The sequence below is a fragment of the Neltuma alba genome, unplaced genomic scaffold (genome assembly GCF_004799145.2).
Source record: "Neltuma alba isolate B1F8T4 unplaced genomic scaffold, ASM479914v2 tig00013520_pilon, whole genome shotgun sequence".
In the NCBI taxonomy this organism is placed as follows: domain Eukaryota; kingdom Viridiplantae; phylum Streptophyta; class Magnoliopsida; order Fabales; family Fabaceae; genus Neltuma; species Neltuma alba.
In genome coordinates this window covers 28,573-44,569 of record NW_021637738.1, presented here as the reverse complement: position 1 = coordinate 44,569, position 15,997 = coordinate 28,573, and the positions used below count along the sequence as shown (strand labels likewise).

At 37.4% G+C, this 15,997-nt stretch overlaps 2 protein-coding genes across 3 annotated transcripts; one reads left to right on the top strand and one right to left on the bottom strand.

Annotated features, from left to right (window-relative positions):
- The first annotated feature begins 3,678 nt into the window (after positions 1 to 3,678).
- LOC114738021 (WRKY transcription factor 23-like) lies at positions 3,679 to 5,204 on the top strand. The gene is made up of 3 exons (XM_028926033.1): positions 3,679 to 4,046; positions 4,322 to 4,465; positions 4,582 to 5,204. Exons 1-3 carry the CDS (start codon positions 3,679 to 3,681, stop codon positions 4,949 to 4,951), a joined length of 882 nt encoding a protein of 293 aa, XP_028781866.1. The 3' UTR covers positions 4,952 to 5,204.
- Positions 5,205 to 6,359: 1,155 nt separating this feature from the next.
- LOC114738009 (flowering time control protein FCA-like) lies at positions 6,360 to 13,523 on the bottom strand. 2 transcript variants are annotated; one of them, XM_028926022.1, is made up of 15 exons: positions 12,953 to 13,523; positions 12,193 to 12,263; positions 11,432 to 11,510; positions 11,171 to 11,253; positions 11,011 to 11,062; positions 10,381 to 10,428; positions 10,146 to 10,210; positions 9,671 to 9,722; positions 9,187 to 9,266; positions 9,034 to 9,098; positions 8,641 to 8,697; positions 8,225 to 8,522; positions 7,514 to 7,675; positions 7,298 to 7,414; positions 6,360 to 6,752 (listed from the first exon to the last, which is right to left on the bottom strand). In XM_028926022.1, exons 1-14 carry the CDS (start codon positions 13,332 to 13,334, stop codon positions 7,337 to 7,339), a joined length of 1,572 nt encoding a protein of 523 aa, XP_028781855.1. In that variant the 5' UTR covers positions 13,335 to 13,523; the 3' UTR covers positions 6,360 to 6,752; positions 7,298 to 7,336. The 2 variants fall into 2 exon arrangements, with proteins under 2 accessions (XP_028781855.1, XP_028781856.1); XM_028926023.1 differs by lacking the exons at positions 6,360 to 6,752; positions 7,298 to 7,414 and having other exon boundaries at positions 7,595 to 7,675; positions 8,210 to 8,522.
- Between the last annotated feature and the right edge of the window lie 2,474 nt (positions 13,524 to 15,997).

The window sequence follows — 15,997 nt, the reverse complement described above, 5'->3', positions numbered from 1 at the left end:
CGCCGGCAATCATGGATGGACCTATTCCTCATCAATGCCAAATTCCCAACCCACCAGAGCGCTCGATATTATTACATGCTTCATTTTTATATAAATAATTTTTTATCTCCCATAATATTTTAAACAGATAAGTTCATATTCTTCAATTTTGAAATTAATTAAGGCTTTTTTAAAAAAATGATCCTGAATCAAATTCCTTAAATTTCAACACCATTCTTCAAGAGAAAAGTCAACAGAATGACTTCTGATAAAGAATATTCGTGATAAAAAAAATCAAACATTTTAAAATGTAACTTATATTTAAAATTTTAAAAAAATTAGGATATGACCTGCACAATAAGACCATGAGACAATATCACAATGCCTTTTTTCTTGTTCTCTTCCCATAATGTTAAAAAAATGCCAAATCCGCAAGTCAACGTAGCCTTAATTGATTCAAGCAGTCATTGGTTTTGCTAATTACCACCGACATGGGTAATCACTTGTCCTGCTATAAGCTGCCTTCACTGATCAAGTAGCTATGAAGGTAGGTGCCTAGCTGATACTTTTCTGATCTTATTTATAAGACACTTTCAGTATAAAAAAAAAACCATAAAATGTATTAGCTCTCTATTAAAATATGATAATTTTCTAACTCTATCCATATTTAATATATATATTTTTTAAAAGAAATAACTACTTATACTATAATAAATAAATAATAAAATAATACATTTACTAAAAATTTAATAGAATGACTTATAAATACGATAAAAAATTATTTTCCCTCCTTAGACAGGATCGGAAGAGTATGAACTGAGGAAATAAATAAATAGTGGACTCGTGACTCTGGTCAATTATGGGGCTCGTGGATCGGTGCGAATGGGGATCGGGCTTCCAAGGAAATACGGCGACGTTTCACCCCCAGACAAAACGCATTTTCGTATTTTATTTCGTTTCCACGTTTCCCTTTTCCGGTCTTGAGCTCCCCAAACTTATCCCAGAAGCGACCTCCGGTCAAAGTCAAACAAGCACCAACTCATGAGTCACGCCCTTATTTTACTATTTAATTATTTGATCAAGGACCGCCCTTAATTCCAAGCAGAATTGAGAAATTAGAAACATATCCCTCAAAATAAGGTTGGTTTTTACGCTGATCTTAGTCTCTTGGTATCCCCCCAAAATATTATGCACAGAAAGTGTCAGGAGACTAGTGGAGGGAATTTAAGGTTAAAAAATTAAAGTTGGATGAAAACATATTATTTTCATTTGAAAATTTGCTTAATTAGAGAATTACAATCAAGTCCCATATAAGATAAATAATGACTAAAAAATCTCAACAACAACCTAAGCAGCTTGTAATAATAAGTCTTACTGTGAAAAATAACAACTTGTAGAACTTGTTTTGTAATTTTTTTTCTTTTTATGGGATTTGATAGTAATTATCTCTTGTTGAATTATTTCAAAATTAATACCATATCCTTTTTAAATACTATTCAGTATAAAATATGCTGGAACTCTCCAAGCGCGCGTCATCACGAACGTGAAGTTGTCAATATGACAGAACCCTGAAGCGTATGATACTCCCTCTCTTCACCAGACCGTAATTTTGTTTCTGATCTATTTGTGTGTTCACAGACGACCCAGTTCAGAAAATCCTATTTTGTCACGTACTAAGATCTTATATATAACGCCTAAATACTATTTAAAAACTGAAACAAACCATACGGGAAAGTATTCTTCCCAAGAACTTCTAGAATAATAAAATCGGGGCGAATTCATTGCAGTTATTAGAATAAGGAGTTAAAAGTGATTGGGAATTTAAAATCAAATAAGTAGCTGGGACACATAAAATAATCAAAGATTTGGAAAATCGACATCCACCGTCCACGCGGGACTGGCCGAGAGGTGTGACTTGATTATCACACCGCAAAGAGAACACGGCTATAATTTCTTGAACCCGTAATGGGAAACCCAGAAAAAGGTTATGAATCAGGTATTGCGCAGAGCGTAGTTGCACGAGGATCCACGTTTTACAGTTATACGGAATGGGCATTCAAGATATGATATGTATTGTGACAATGGGATCTTCAATTATCAACCTTTCAGAGGAACACAATTATGTTTACATGAGTACTTGTTTTGTTTATGTTATGTTCTTCAATATATATATATATATATATATACACATATATATTTTCTTGTATAACTAACCTGGGGATTGCCAGCATTCTGGAGTGACCAATTTTACGTCATGATTATATAACACGAGCCACAGATTAACAAGACGGTTGTGCAAGTACATGTGTGTTAAGAAACAAGACATGGGATTTGTAATAAGAGGGGAAGGCCGTACGCGGACAAGAGCGAATGAAGAGCAAGAACAAGAGAGAGAAGGAAAGGAATAATGAATAATGAATAATGAATGGGGTGGATGCGGGAGTGGGAAAGGAACAAACAAGTATTGGAATGGAAAGCAAGAGAGAGAAGAGAAGCATGGGCAGCTAGGTAGGAGGTACCAAGTACTCACACGCAAACTATGTCAGCATGCGCCCTTCTTAGCCGCACGTGCACCACCTTTTCCCTTTCTCACCAAAGGTAAAACCCATCTCCATCTCCTATATACTGATTCATACATTCACCAGTACATATACGCTCACAAATATATGTTTTGCTAAAAAAGAGAACAAGAGAGAGAATTAAGAAGGGGAGGAAGAAGAAGCAGAGTGGGTAAAGGAAACCCCTTGAGAATTTTAGCCTCTTTTGATATATACATATCTATGTATGGTAGTTTTAACAACTAAATTCTTTGCTCAAATCCAGTCCCTAAAACTCACTCACCCTTGTACCTTTTTACATCTATAGTTCCCTTTTCGGCCCTTCATTTACGACCTCCTCTGCTGCTTCTCGTCACAATCCAGTGATCCGCACCCCCCCCCCTCTGTGGAATTAATAATTCGCTTCCCCACCCTTTTTAACCCCAAAAAAATTGATTCGTTATTGTCTTTAATGAACCATGTATAAATTGTAAATCGATTTTTAACTCGCGTAATTATACGCCTGTCATGATCACGTGATGCTTAATATAGTTTTGTGCACCGGCGGAGAATTAAAAGAGCTGCATGCACAAGGTAGCAGAGAGCTAGGGAAGATGTTAAATTCAAGACAAATGAAGCAGAATATGACTCTGGGAGGAAATTCTCAGGCGAGGCAAGACCGGAACAATTTGCATTGAATATTATATGAACTCATATTAATTTAAAAGAGTTCGTTATAAGAATAATCTAAAACGTCGGCTGCTTTGAGCGCATAGCCGGAACCCCATTCACACCTGACACCGGTCCAAGCAGTGATATTCTACGTATGGAAAACCTCGACCCTGGCACCTTCCTCATTCATTAAATGCCCCCGCCTCGTCATGACCCTGTCCGTACCGGTGAATTACCTCCATTTGCCGGTCAAAACTTGTTTAATTTGCTTTGCTTGGCAAGCTCCGATTATTAGCCATCCTCATCCTCTGAACTTTCTCTTTCTTCGTGAACCCAAAACTATTCTCTCCATCCTCCCCCACCTATTAACCAGATCAACCCGACCTTGCTCCGTCTCTACCACCCACTCCGCGTTGCCAAGTTTCATTTTTTCCTGGTCGAGGCTGAAGGATTCAGGCTTGATCATGGGAGTGTAATCTGTGGTTCGTTTATGGAGAAGAAGGGTGTCAAGAAGGAGGAAGCAGTTGGATCCTCTTCGTTTGGGGATTATAATTCAAACGGCTTCCCACTTTCGAGTGTCTTTGATTTTCATGAAGTGGAAAAGAGCTCTCTAGGGTTTATGGAGTTACTGGGTGTGCAGGAGCAGGACTATGGTTCCTTTGATTTGCCCCCGCAACTATTTCCTTCCGACCTCAAAAATCGATGTGCCGCTGCAAAAAACTACTGCGAGCCGTTGAATCAACAGCCTGCCACTCCAAACTCTTCATCCATTTCATCTGCGTCCAGTGAGGCACTGATTGATGAACACACTAAAACTGTAGATCAACGAGGAGATGAACAACCAAAGACCAAGAACCAGTGGGTTTTCTATTCATGTCCTTTTCCCCCATTTTGATTTAATAGAAGGGAGTATGGGACGAAAGGAGATAATTTGGTGCGGTCTTGTGTAATGTAGTACGTGATTTTTCTCCTTTAAATTACTTTTGCTTCGATTGCCGGAACCTTATGCGCGCGCGCGCGCACTTCTTATTAGGAAATAAATTTAGTATGCCTTAATTTTTCTTCTGTAGCACGTAAATTGGTGTTACCGACATTCTAAGATTTGATGGTTTCGTGGATCTGGCTGGGTATAGGTTGAAGGCCAAGAAGACAAGTCAGAAGAAACAGAGGGAACCGAGATTCGCGTTCATGACGAAAAGCGAGGTCGATCATCTGGATGATGGGTACAGATGGAGAAAGTACGGTCAAAAAGCCGTGAAGAACAGCCCCTTTCCCAGGTGATGCTTCAATTTCTGCTGTACATCTCTTATTTTCACTCATCTGCACCTAGCTTTGCTAATTCTTTTTCTAGTTTAAAATGAATTTTAAATATCGTTCTTAAAATTTTGAACAGAAGCTACTACCGTTGCACCAGTGCTTCATGTAATGTGAAGAAACGAGTGGAACGATCCTTCACTGATCCAAGCATTGTTGTCACGACCTATGAAGGCCAACACACACATACAAGCCCACTCATGCCTCGTTCGACTCTTGCCGGAGCTTTGGTACCAGCGGTGGTCTCCGCCGGATGTGGTTCAGCTGCAACGCCGGGAAACTTATTATCCCCGCAGTATCATGAGCAGCTCCAACATCATAATGATCACCAATTCCTAGCGAACACATTGTCGTCTTTGGGTTTTCCTCGCATTTGTGGTTCAAAGAGTAGTATCGCCGCTTTCCTCAAGAGAGGATGCCTTGTAATCCAGGGACCAATGCTTTTTTAAGGGACCATGGGCTTCTCCAAGATATCATTCCTTCCCATATGTTGAAAGAAGAGTAGACAGACCATCAATCCTTAATTAACTGCGTGATCATGCAAATTCTTTGTAATGATGACGTTAATTTAATTTATAATAGACTTAGACGTGAACTCCAGTACTCCTGCTAGTTAATTAATTATATGTAAAACCCAATGTTTTGCGCATAGCCCTCGTGTTTATCATTTACTGTATGCTATGTTGCTTGGATTTTTAACCAGTGCAGGGACTACATCTTCTAGCGAGCTTTAATATTTTTGTTGAGCTAAAAAGGAAGAAGGGAGAAGAAAGTTCTCGTAGGCGGGGGTTGTGGGAGAGATAACAAAGAAACAAAATAGTAAATAAGCTTTTCTGTCCGCTTTGAATCTTCTGACTCGTCCTTTGTCTTGTATTCTTGTTTCTTTTCGTTGAAGGAATGTACGTCGATTTCACTGCGCAGCAGTAAAGATTGTTAGGTTTAGGTTTATTGTCACGAGAACGATCCCGTGTGGAAGCTTTCTTCCTTTGCTTTGTCCCGGAATCCACACAAAACTAATTCTAGGAAAATGTTTTAAAATTTGGAGGATCTGATGGTGAAAGCAGTGTCCTTATATGGGCACGTTGTTATAAATAGGAAGGTCGCTTCAACCTCTACCACTCTATTTCGAGCTTGTTGAGTAAATGCCACTCTTTAATCTGCACGTTATGCAATCCATTAATGAAATCGATTCATTGAAGAGAGGCCAGATAAGAGCACCTGAAAAGGAGGGAAACTGGAGAGGGCTAAAAGAAAAAAAGCCGAAAAAGAAAGAAGAAAACCCACGGCAGCATGTCACAGATAGTGGTTTGGTTTCTGTGACGGACGGAATAGATCCTGATAACGACATCTTTTAGCTTTTATTGAGGAAGACACCAGAACATCTCGAGTCATGTTCTTCCTTCTGCTGCGTTCTATTGAGCAGGTGAGACTATCATCGTACAGGAATAATTGAAGTTGATAGGATGGGCACAGGCCAACTCACCGTGAAGCTTGAGGGTGAAATGATGGGACCCTTCTATTCCAATGGGCACTGACGATTTCTTAGCACTATTAACACACACGTACATTACTCCCGACCTAAAATTGACCAATTGCTCCGCGTAAAGTGCGGGATTACATCCCTCATTTCTCTTCTTTTACTTGGGATTTGTTCACCATCTCTACTGTATGATTTTTAAATCCACCTTATTTTGTTCTTTCAAGATTATACCCCCTGATATGCAGTGCCAGGAATTTTCGTTTGTCAGGCCCCATAATCAGGCCCAACGTAAAAGTGAGCCCTGATAAGAGCAACCAAACTTTTTTTAATGTACGTAATGACCATCTTTAATCCGCGTGCGTTGCTGCGCACAGCCATGAGGATCTAAACATATTATTATAACCAGTTTCGAGCTTTCTGTACACTTCCTTGCCTGTAAATAATTTTTGCTAAAGAAAAGAAAGGGGGGAAAAAATCGGCCAGCCGTTTGTTGTCTAAAGCTCCGCCCGCAACAGAAGACCCACAAAACATCAATCTCAAATACAATGCTAGGAGTCCACCGGCTACACCCCCCCCCCCCCCAAAAAAAAAAACCACAGGAAAAAAAATATATTACAAGATAGTAGCAGCCATTGCAAAGTTCATGCAGCCGAGGTGGTCCGCTGTTTGGAGGATCGAATCTTCAGATAATGGAAACATTTCCAATAGTAATTGTGGTTTCAGATATTAGATTCTCCTTAAGACAGAGACGTGATATAACTACTTGTTTCCTGCACAATTACAGCATGTTAACTGATGCAACCAAACGGGAGAATAAAATCATCCGCCCTATTTGACGACAAAATGGTAAAGTGGCAGTTTTTTTAAAAAAAAATAAAAAGAATTACAAGTAACTGAGAGTTACTTCCAAAAGTCAGGTTTAAACATGAAGGTAAATGACTCGGTTTATATTTAATCAATTTTTCTAAGATGCGAAAAGTTAGCATCTGTAAGCGATATACTGAGCTATTGACCCCAAAAAATGTGATCTGCTAAGCCATGGGACTATAACGTGAAGTCAAAAGAACACACCTGCTTTTAATTCCACTAGCAAAACGCACGATAGGTAGATAGCTAAATCTTAAGAAATATCAGGATGATATGAATACCCCATCTTTGAAACACAAAACCCCACACACCCCCCCCCCCTCTCCAAAAAAAAAAAAGGATTTGAATAACTATTTTCTCTCTGTCATACATACAAGGGGGAGGTAACCCCCAGACAGGCAGGAAAGGTTTGCTCCGTAGTTATTGGAAGATGCATTTGAGAGTTCACCTGCTGTATCTAAGCAACTTGTCAGGAAGATAATGCCAACTATGAATTTGGACAGCCATGATCCTCCTGCTCTTGTAGTTTGTTCTCATACAAGGCATATTCGTCGGGCTTCTCCCACTGCAGCAACATTCAGAGCAAGAATCATAAACTTGGTTTAATAAAATTCAGGGAAAAAATGTAGGAACAGGCTCAAAACTGAAAAGGGAGAAACATTACCCTACTTTCACAAGTTACGCAATTATAGTAGTACTTATTACCATCAGGACAGATATGCTCACTCCAGTCACACTCTGGAAAAACTTCGTCGTCAGGACTTTCTGGCATATTTGGTGATGTACTGCCAGCAACAGCACAAGGACTGCCTCCGGTCTGGGAAGGCTGCAAAGAAAAATATAAAACTAAGAATAACATTCAGGCTGGTCAAATAAAAATGTAGATAGCCTACCCTGACCTCGCACCAAATCAAATTAATCTAGTCAATGTATGGTAAAAAGAGTTGATACTTAAACTCAACAGCAAGAGAATGGCAAATTCAGTAGTTTTGTTAATCTACAGTAACTTGTAAACGGGCAAAACCCATGAAATTAAGGTTGATTTTATTGAGGCATCATCAAAGATTAAAAGAAAGAAATCCAGAATCACCTCAAGGCTTGAGGTCGTCAAGGTACAGGTGCCGGGAACGTGTTTAGAAATGCTCTAAAGTTAACTTTAGAAGGCCTAAAATTTTTTGATGATAATTTCCAGGAGGAAAAAGAAACACAGTTTGAAGAAATCTAAGAATGTCGAGTTAATAAGAGACAAATATCACTGCAGCTATGTGAACCTATCTCTTCAGTAACTAAAAATTTACTTCACAACCAGAACAAAAACCTGAATGAAGAGCTCCTAAATAATGATTGATTAATGTATTACCTGTTAGCCACTAACCTGTGTATTTATCTGCTGCTCTACTATATTTTGACTTGATGAATCTGTTGGATGCGACTGCTTCAGCACCTCGGTAACAACTGGTTGAGAAGATAACTTTTGAGCCTGCATGGACTGGGAGGGCATTGGAGCCAATTGTGGATGTGCTTGCTTGGAAGGAAATGGTTGTTGCACCATGGCATTAGCAGGTTGCCAGTTTTGAATATGAGGAGCAACTTGTGGGTGTGGAATTGTGGGATGATGTGGGGCCATAGGCAGATTACTCCCTCCAGTGGAATCACCATAGTTCGGTGGCAGCCTGCAACAACTCAATTAAGCAGAAGCGAATTCAGCTTTCTTGCAATTAGTTTCAAAAAATTTGTGTGTGTGTGTGTGTGTGATAGAGAGAGAGAGAGAGAGGATGAAACGAAACCAACCAGACAGCTGGTTCTTGAGAACATGGACCAAATGCACTCCCAGGCATATGGTTGACCCTACACACAGCCCGGGGGGGGTGAGGAGCATAAAAACGGACATAAATCCCTTGCTTACAAATTTTGTTCATTAACAAAATTACGGATATATTGAGTACATGAAAGCATGCACCCGTAAGCCTTGACAAGGCATATGTACACAAGGTACTTGGCTAATCAATTACCAGAGCAGAAAACGGTGACAAGGCATATGTACACAAGGTACTTGGCTAATCAATTACCAGAAAGAAAACGGTTCGGACAAAATATGAATTCAGTAACAAGTAATTGAAGTTCTTTCATTAGAAATGTCACATCAGAGTTATATCTGAAAATAAAAGGGAAAGAAGGCAGAACCTGGGTTCTCCGGTCTTGGGTTTCTTAGGGTCCGCAAAACGAACAATTAATGGATGATCACAACCCTGCTTGATTAAGAAGATTTAATGAGCCTTCACAAGAACCATGAAGTAATATATATAAATTAAAAATAAAAAAGAAGAAGAGCTTTACCCTCATTGTGAATGCATTGTTCAGCGCTTTGATTGCTGCCAAAGCCATATCTCTGTTTGAAAATTTGACAAAACAATATCCTTGAAATTCAAGAAAGGTATAGAAGTGGCGAGTTGTTAGGCAAAAGGTGAAATATGAATAATAAATTGATGAAGCAGGAAATACTTATCAAAATCAAGATGACACAGCGTTCCAATGCTAAAAATATATAGCCTACATTGGACTATTATTCATGGTGAACGTTTATCTCTTTCCCCTCAATATTTTGTATATGTTCTAATGGGTGTGGCATGTTCAAAACCAATCGCTTAGTTATACTTATTACTTCACCCAAGAAGAAAAGGCAGTTCTCTATCTCATTCCAACCTCAACTACTTCACATGATACCCAACCATCTCCGGCCACTTGGGAGCTTTAGTTGAGAAAATAGAAATGATTGAGGACACACACACACATATTTTTTAAAAAAAGATCATAAACCAACCGCGAGATTGAGCAATGAAGATGTCCTCCACATGTCCATAAGGAGAAAATACCTGTAGAAAATATGCATAAAAAGAATTACAAAATAGAGCCTAGGATATCAGATGCATCTTGGCATGGAAGTGGATAGTGAAGGATATTTCACATGATAATCAAAATAAACGGTAAGGAAATTAAAGAATAACATTAACCGTGCAAATTAGACACAAGCACACATTAACAAACAATTTCACCCAGCTATTTCTGCATAAAAGCATTATGAAGTATGAACAACTTCGACATGGCGCCCAAAATTTTGAACTCCATTAGATGCCAACCAACCAAGGGCGTGGATCTAATGCGTTTCTAAAATCAGCACATTCTGAAGTTCAAGAAAAACACTAGCACTAACATGTATAAGACAGAAAAGTAACTTGAGCTTAGATGATGACAGAATATATTCGAAGATTTTAGTGAATGTGAATGGTAAGACATACTTCTTCAATTTCCTTTTTTGAAGCTTCTTTGTTGATGCAACCAACAAACACTTTGTCCACCGCCTCTAAGAATAAATATCAAAACAAAAGGCAACAATGAGCTAGGGGAAAAACACAAATTCAAAGAGTAGAGGTAAATAAAAAGAATATCAAAGAGAATATATTCAGAAACAGAAAGATAATCAGTATGGCCATAAAAGGTTGCAGGCTATCTTGAGAGCAAGAAGAAGCATGCCTTCTGAGAGATTTTTTTTGTCCATAATTTGGGGGAACCCTCGAATCCCTGCCAAAAGAGTAAAAAATATAATTCAATACCAAAAGACCATGATGCTTTTAGTTTTAATTGCTTATTACTCGCTGAAGAAGCTCCACTGTAATCTATGAAATCTGAGAACATTCATCAATCTCCTTTTCTTTACTTTCAAACAAATATATGTGAATCTGACAATATTTCTTGTATCTCCTGTGTGCTTCATCAATAAAACTTAAAATTTGAACATCTCAGTACAAATCCTGGAATTTTCAAAATCAAAGCTCAGTAAAATAACAGAAAGCAATTTTGAAGATATTGTCATGTTCTAAGAATCCTCAAAACCTAAGCTGAGAGCTTACAACATCCCAGAAGGTACAGATGGCGTATAGACTATAGAGTCATCATAAACATGGTCCACCATAAAAAGTAATTATGATGGAGTGTACAAACTTCAAGGCAAAGGACCCCATAAAAATATAGCCAAATGGACTGGAGCTTGGGTTGGTTTGTCAGGAAATTGTTGCATATATTCAGCTTATAGCACATGTTGGTTCAGAAATATTAAAACACTACTATAGGAAAAGGGTCAAAAGGAGATTCTTAAAGAATTACCAAGACGCTCTTTTTCTCGGTCTGCAAATCTGACAACAATGGGTGATGACTCCTATAAAAATTAAATATGTCAAACAACAAAAGACTTCGTTTAAACTGATAGAATTAGTGGCAGCAACAAAGGGTTAATTTAATGCATTACAGAAAAACTTGTACTCACCCCAGTGAAAGTATATCGATTGCTTAAAGCTTTGATAGCCCTCTCAGCTTCATCTAACGTTGCAAATTTCACAAAACAACTTCCTGCATGAGTTAAACAAAATTTTAACTGTGATTAATTTTGGTCAGACTATGCTACATACATTCAAGGCAGCACAAGGTTAAACTCAATTCCTGAAAGCCCCTAAGGAAGTTAGAAGATATCGAACTTAACAATACTGATGGACATATAGTACATAAACTCAAGATAGCAAACTAGTACCTTGTCTTTCTCCTGTTTTCTTATCCCTCAAAAGAACAACTTCAACAATAGTTCCGTGTTCTTCAAACACCAGGCGGATCTGGTTTAAACATACAAAATACGCAAGTGAAATGTGATCAACAGTTATAATTATTGTAGAAATGACAGTATTGTGGAAGAAAATAACAAAACCTATATGGTTATGCATTTTTCTTAAGGAAGCATGATTCAACCCTTTTTTTTTGGGGGGGTGGGGGGGGTGGTTGGAGGAATCATCTTGTTGGGGGAGGATATAAGGAAGGAGAATCTACTGAAACTTTGTATTGGAGAGACATGTGTGATAATCTGATCACATTTCTCATTCTGAGGATGGCATATGGAATGCCCATCTCTGTTCCAGTGTGTGGTTGTATAAAGAATAAAATGAGTCAACTATAAACCGTTTTGCATTTAGCACATGTGGTTTTCATGATATAGAATCAATATTGAAGCTAGATGATGATGATAAGGGCATACAACAAATAAGATTAGATTTTGGAGTAGGTTGCATTAGTCACCATTCCAATATTTTTAAGAGCGAATGTTAATCCCACCCTTGGCAAGATCAGGACCTAGAACGGAATTGTTAGTCCAAGGCTTTCAAGATAAAGTCAAACATGGGAATAGCCATTTCCATGGACCACAAACAGAAATGGATTAAACATTTTTGTGTGCCAAAAGTATTCTTGCATTCAACATTCCATATGCAACCAGTGTATGATTTCTGGAAGAAAAAGACTTACATCATTTTCTGTCGATGTCCTTGGAACAGGAGCAATGTAAAGTTTCACATTATAAGCACCGTCAACTTGATCTGGCAATTGGAAAAGAAATGAGTCTAGCGATGCAGACGAAATTGCATCTAAATGTATCATCCACTCCAAAAGCTAAAATCTTCTCAAGTAGCGAGAAAAACACAAAGTGGTGTGTGAACGTAAAATTGTAGGTTAAATTCAAAATCTGATCACCTGATCAAAATGCGACTACATAGAAAAGAACCAAAGTTTTTTCTTTTATTTCTTTGGTTTAACTTTTGGTGTTTGGGGTGGGGGGCTTTTACCCGAGAGCGATGAAAAGGAAACCCATTAGACCTCAGGTCCAAAAGCTACAAGACTGTGTTGACTATCCGTTGCCGTTCAGGGCAGTTATCTCATCATCATTTCATACAAGAATGAGGAGGAACAAGCTGTCATTGCTATCTTCCATCAAATTAGACTCCTTCACTGACTTAAGGTCATACTAGTGGAGTAAGAGCAAGTGAAAGAGACTGTAGATATCAAGAAAGGGGAGGGGAAGAGAGAGAGAGAGAAGAGATGCCAAACAGCATTCCAAATGAAAAGCAAAAAAGCTGTTATAACTGATGACTATCTAAACCGTATTGCCAACCGCCTTGAGTGGTTCCTGGTTTCGGTTATTTACTTGGCCGGAACTTGATAACAAAAGGATTGTTATTCTAATGAAATGAGGCAATAAAAGAAAACATAGAAAGAAATAAGCTCGTACCTGGAGAAGCTCCTTGGGTAGAGGGATGCCAACCTCGTTTCCGCCCCGGACGAGGCAAGGGATGGTTAAAACCATATCCAGAGTTGCCATTGGTAGAGGGAGGTCCTCCAGCACCGAACGAGTTGTTTGGATCGCCATTCATGTGATTAAAGTGGTTATAAGGTTGATTATGGTTAGCAAAACCATTGGGAGGGCCAGGGACATGGGGGTAAGTGAAGTTACCGGCGATGTGAGGATCATGGCCATTCGGCTGTAGAAAGTTGCAGTGGTTGAAAAACGGTTCATGGATATGAGGGTGAATTGGGTGACTGGAAGGGGGAGGGGGCGGGGGGAGGCCGTTTCCGGTGACTCTTTGATCCGGGTGGTTATTAAGATTCTCCATCCTTGTAGACTTCGTAATAAACACTTGACCTTACAGAAGATATGGCCTCAGGAAGAGGAAAGTGGCGAGCTTTCGACTTTGCAATGCTGCTTGTCCTCGACAACTAAACTAGGAACGGTTCAACAGTTCAGACTTGATTGATTCCGTCGAAACCTTCCAGACAAACGTAATCTGGATTCCGAAAATTTATACCGGCGAGCTGGCTACTGATTTTTTGGGGTAAAAATTAAGATATTTATATGGAGACAATTTACTGAATTTAGCGTTTAAGTTTTTAGGCTTACTTTAAAAAAAAGTTCATATTTCGAATATTTATTTTGGAAAAGGTCACGTGTCTATCTCCCATTAGACCAGACCCGGTTTGACAAAAATGGATGGCTTAATGTGTTGGGGAAAAAAAATGAAAACAGCTTCGTGTGCGATTTGTTTTATGTGAAAACATGTATCTGATTTGCAATGATAAAAAATGCTGGCAAAAAAAATAGGGAAAATTGCAAATAAAGACCCCTGAATATATAAAATAGCAATCAGGGACCCTGAATTTGAGAAATTGCTCACAAGGACCCGGTCCCAATTTGCAATTATGAAATCATGGCCAAATTACCAAAATACCCCTCTTTAATTTTTTTTTCAAAAAAGAACACCACTGCCTCACCGGAATCCGGCCGCCGGAGCTCCGCCACCTCAGCCGCCGGCTGCCGGAGCTCCGCCACCTCGGCCGCCGGAGCTCCGATGCCGGCGGCCGGATTCCGGTGGCCTTCCTTTATTTTTTTTTTTTAAATTGGGGGGAAGTGAGGTTGGGGGGATTTGATCCCCCAACCTCATGCTTCCCAAAATTAGGAATGACCATTGAGCCAACAAATTTTTGCTAACATTATAATACAAAAAAAAATATAAGTTAACTCATTTACTCTTGTTCCAGGTGATAATAAGAATACATTTGAAAATAACAAGTTCTGATTATAAAATAACAAGTTTGGGATTAAAATTTAACAACACGTTTTTTTTTTATAACAACACACTCTGTTGCAGGTGATAACAACAATACATTTGAAAATAACAAGTTCTGATTATAAAATAACAAGTCTGGGATTAAAATTTAACAACACGTTTTTTTTATAACAATACACTCTTTTTCAGGTGATAACAACAATACATTTGAAAATAACAAGTTCTGATTATAAAATAACAAGTCTGGGATTAAAATTTAACAACACATTTTTTTATAATATTTTTAACAACTCATTATAATATTTTTATATTATTTCATTCTTTAAATATTAAATTTATTATTAAGTATTTAAATATTATAGTATAATTTATTATTTCATTCTTTAAATATTAAAAATAGTTTTTATATTTAAAGAAAAAAATAGTATTTTTAATTATAAATTAGAGATAAATTTCATTTATAAATTTAAACAATCAAAAAGTATTTTTAATCTACAATAAATTATACTATTTATAATTTATAAGAAGTAGTTTGATTTATAATGAGTTATATAGATATATAGATTAAAAATTTTTTAAAAAAAATTAAAAAAGTGTGTTGTCATTTTTCCTAAATTTTATTTATAAATTTGAACAATAAAAAAGTATTTTTAATCTATAATAAATTACACTTCAAGTTTTGATTATAAATTGGAGATAAAAATTATTTTTTTAGCAAATTAAATAGATTTAAAATACTTTTTATAAGTTATAAATAATTTATTTTTCAAAGTATAAAATAATTAATTGTTATAAAAAATGTGTTGTTAAATTTTAATCCCAGACTTGTTATTTTATAATCAGAACTTGTTATTTTCAAATGTATTGTTGTTATCACCTGAAAAAGAGTGTATTGTTATAAAAAAAACGTGTTGTTAAATTTTAATCCCAGACTTGTTATTTTATAATCAGAACTTGTTATTTTCAAATGTATTGTTGTTATCACCTGCAACAGAGTGTGTTGTTATAAAAAAAACGTGTTGTTAAATTTTAATCCCAGACTTGTTATTTTATAATCAGAACTTGTTATTTTCAAATGTATTGTTGTTATCACCTGCAACAGAGTGTGTTGTTATAAAAAAAAAACGTGTTGTTAAATTTTAATCCCAGACTTGTTATTTATAATCAGAACTTGTTATTTTCAAATGTATTCTTGTTATCACCTGGAACAAGAGTAAATGAGTTAACTTATATTTTTTTTTTGTATTATAATGTTAGCAAAAATTTGTTGGCTCAATGGTCATTCCTAATTTTGGGAAGCATGAGGTTGGGGGATCAAATCCCCCCAACCTCACTTCCCCCAATTTAAAAAAAAAACAGTTTCAAAAAAAAAAAAAAGGAATGCCACCGGAATTCGGCCGCCGGCATCGGAGCTCCGGCGGCCGAGGTGGCGGAGCTCCGGCAGCCGGCGGCTGAGGTGGCGGAGCTCCGGCGGCCGGATTCCGGCGAGGCAGTAGTGTTCTTTTTTGAAAAAAAAAATTAAAGAGGGGTATTTTGGTAATTTAGCCATGATTTCATAATTACAAATTGGGACCGGGTCCTTGTGAGCAATTTTTCAAATTCAGGGTCCTGATTGCTATTTTATATATTCAGGGGTCTTTATTTGCAATTTTCTCAAAAAAATATATAATCACAAATAAAGCACGATAAATTTAACAGTAAAAAAAAAAAAT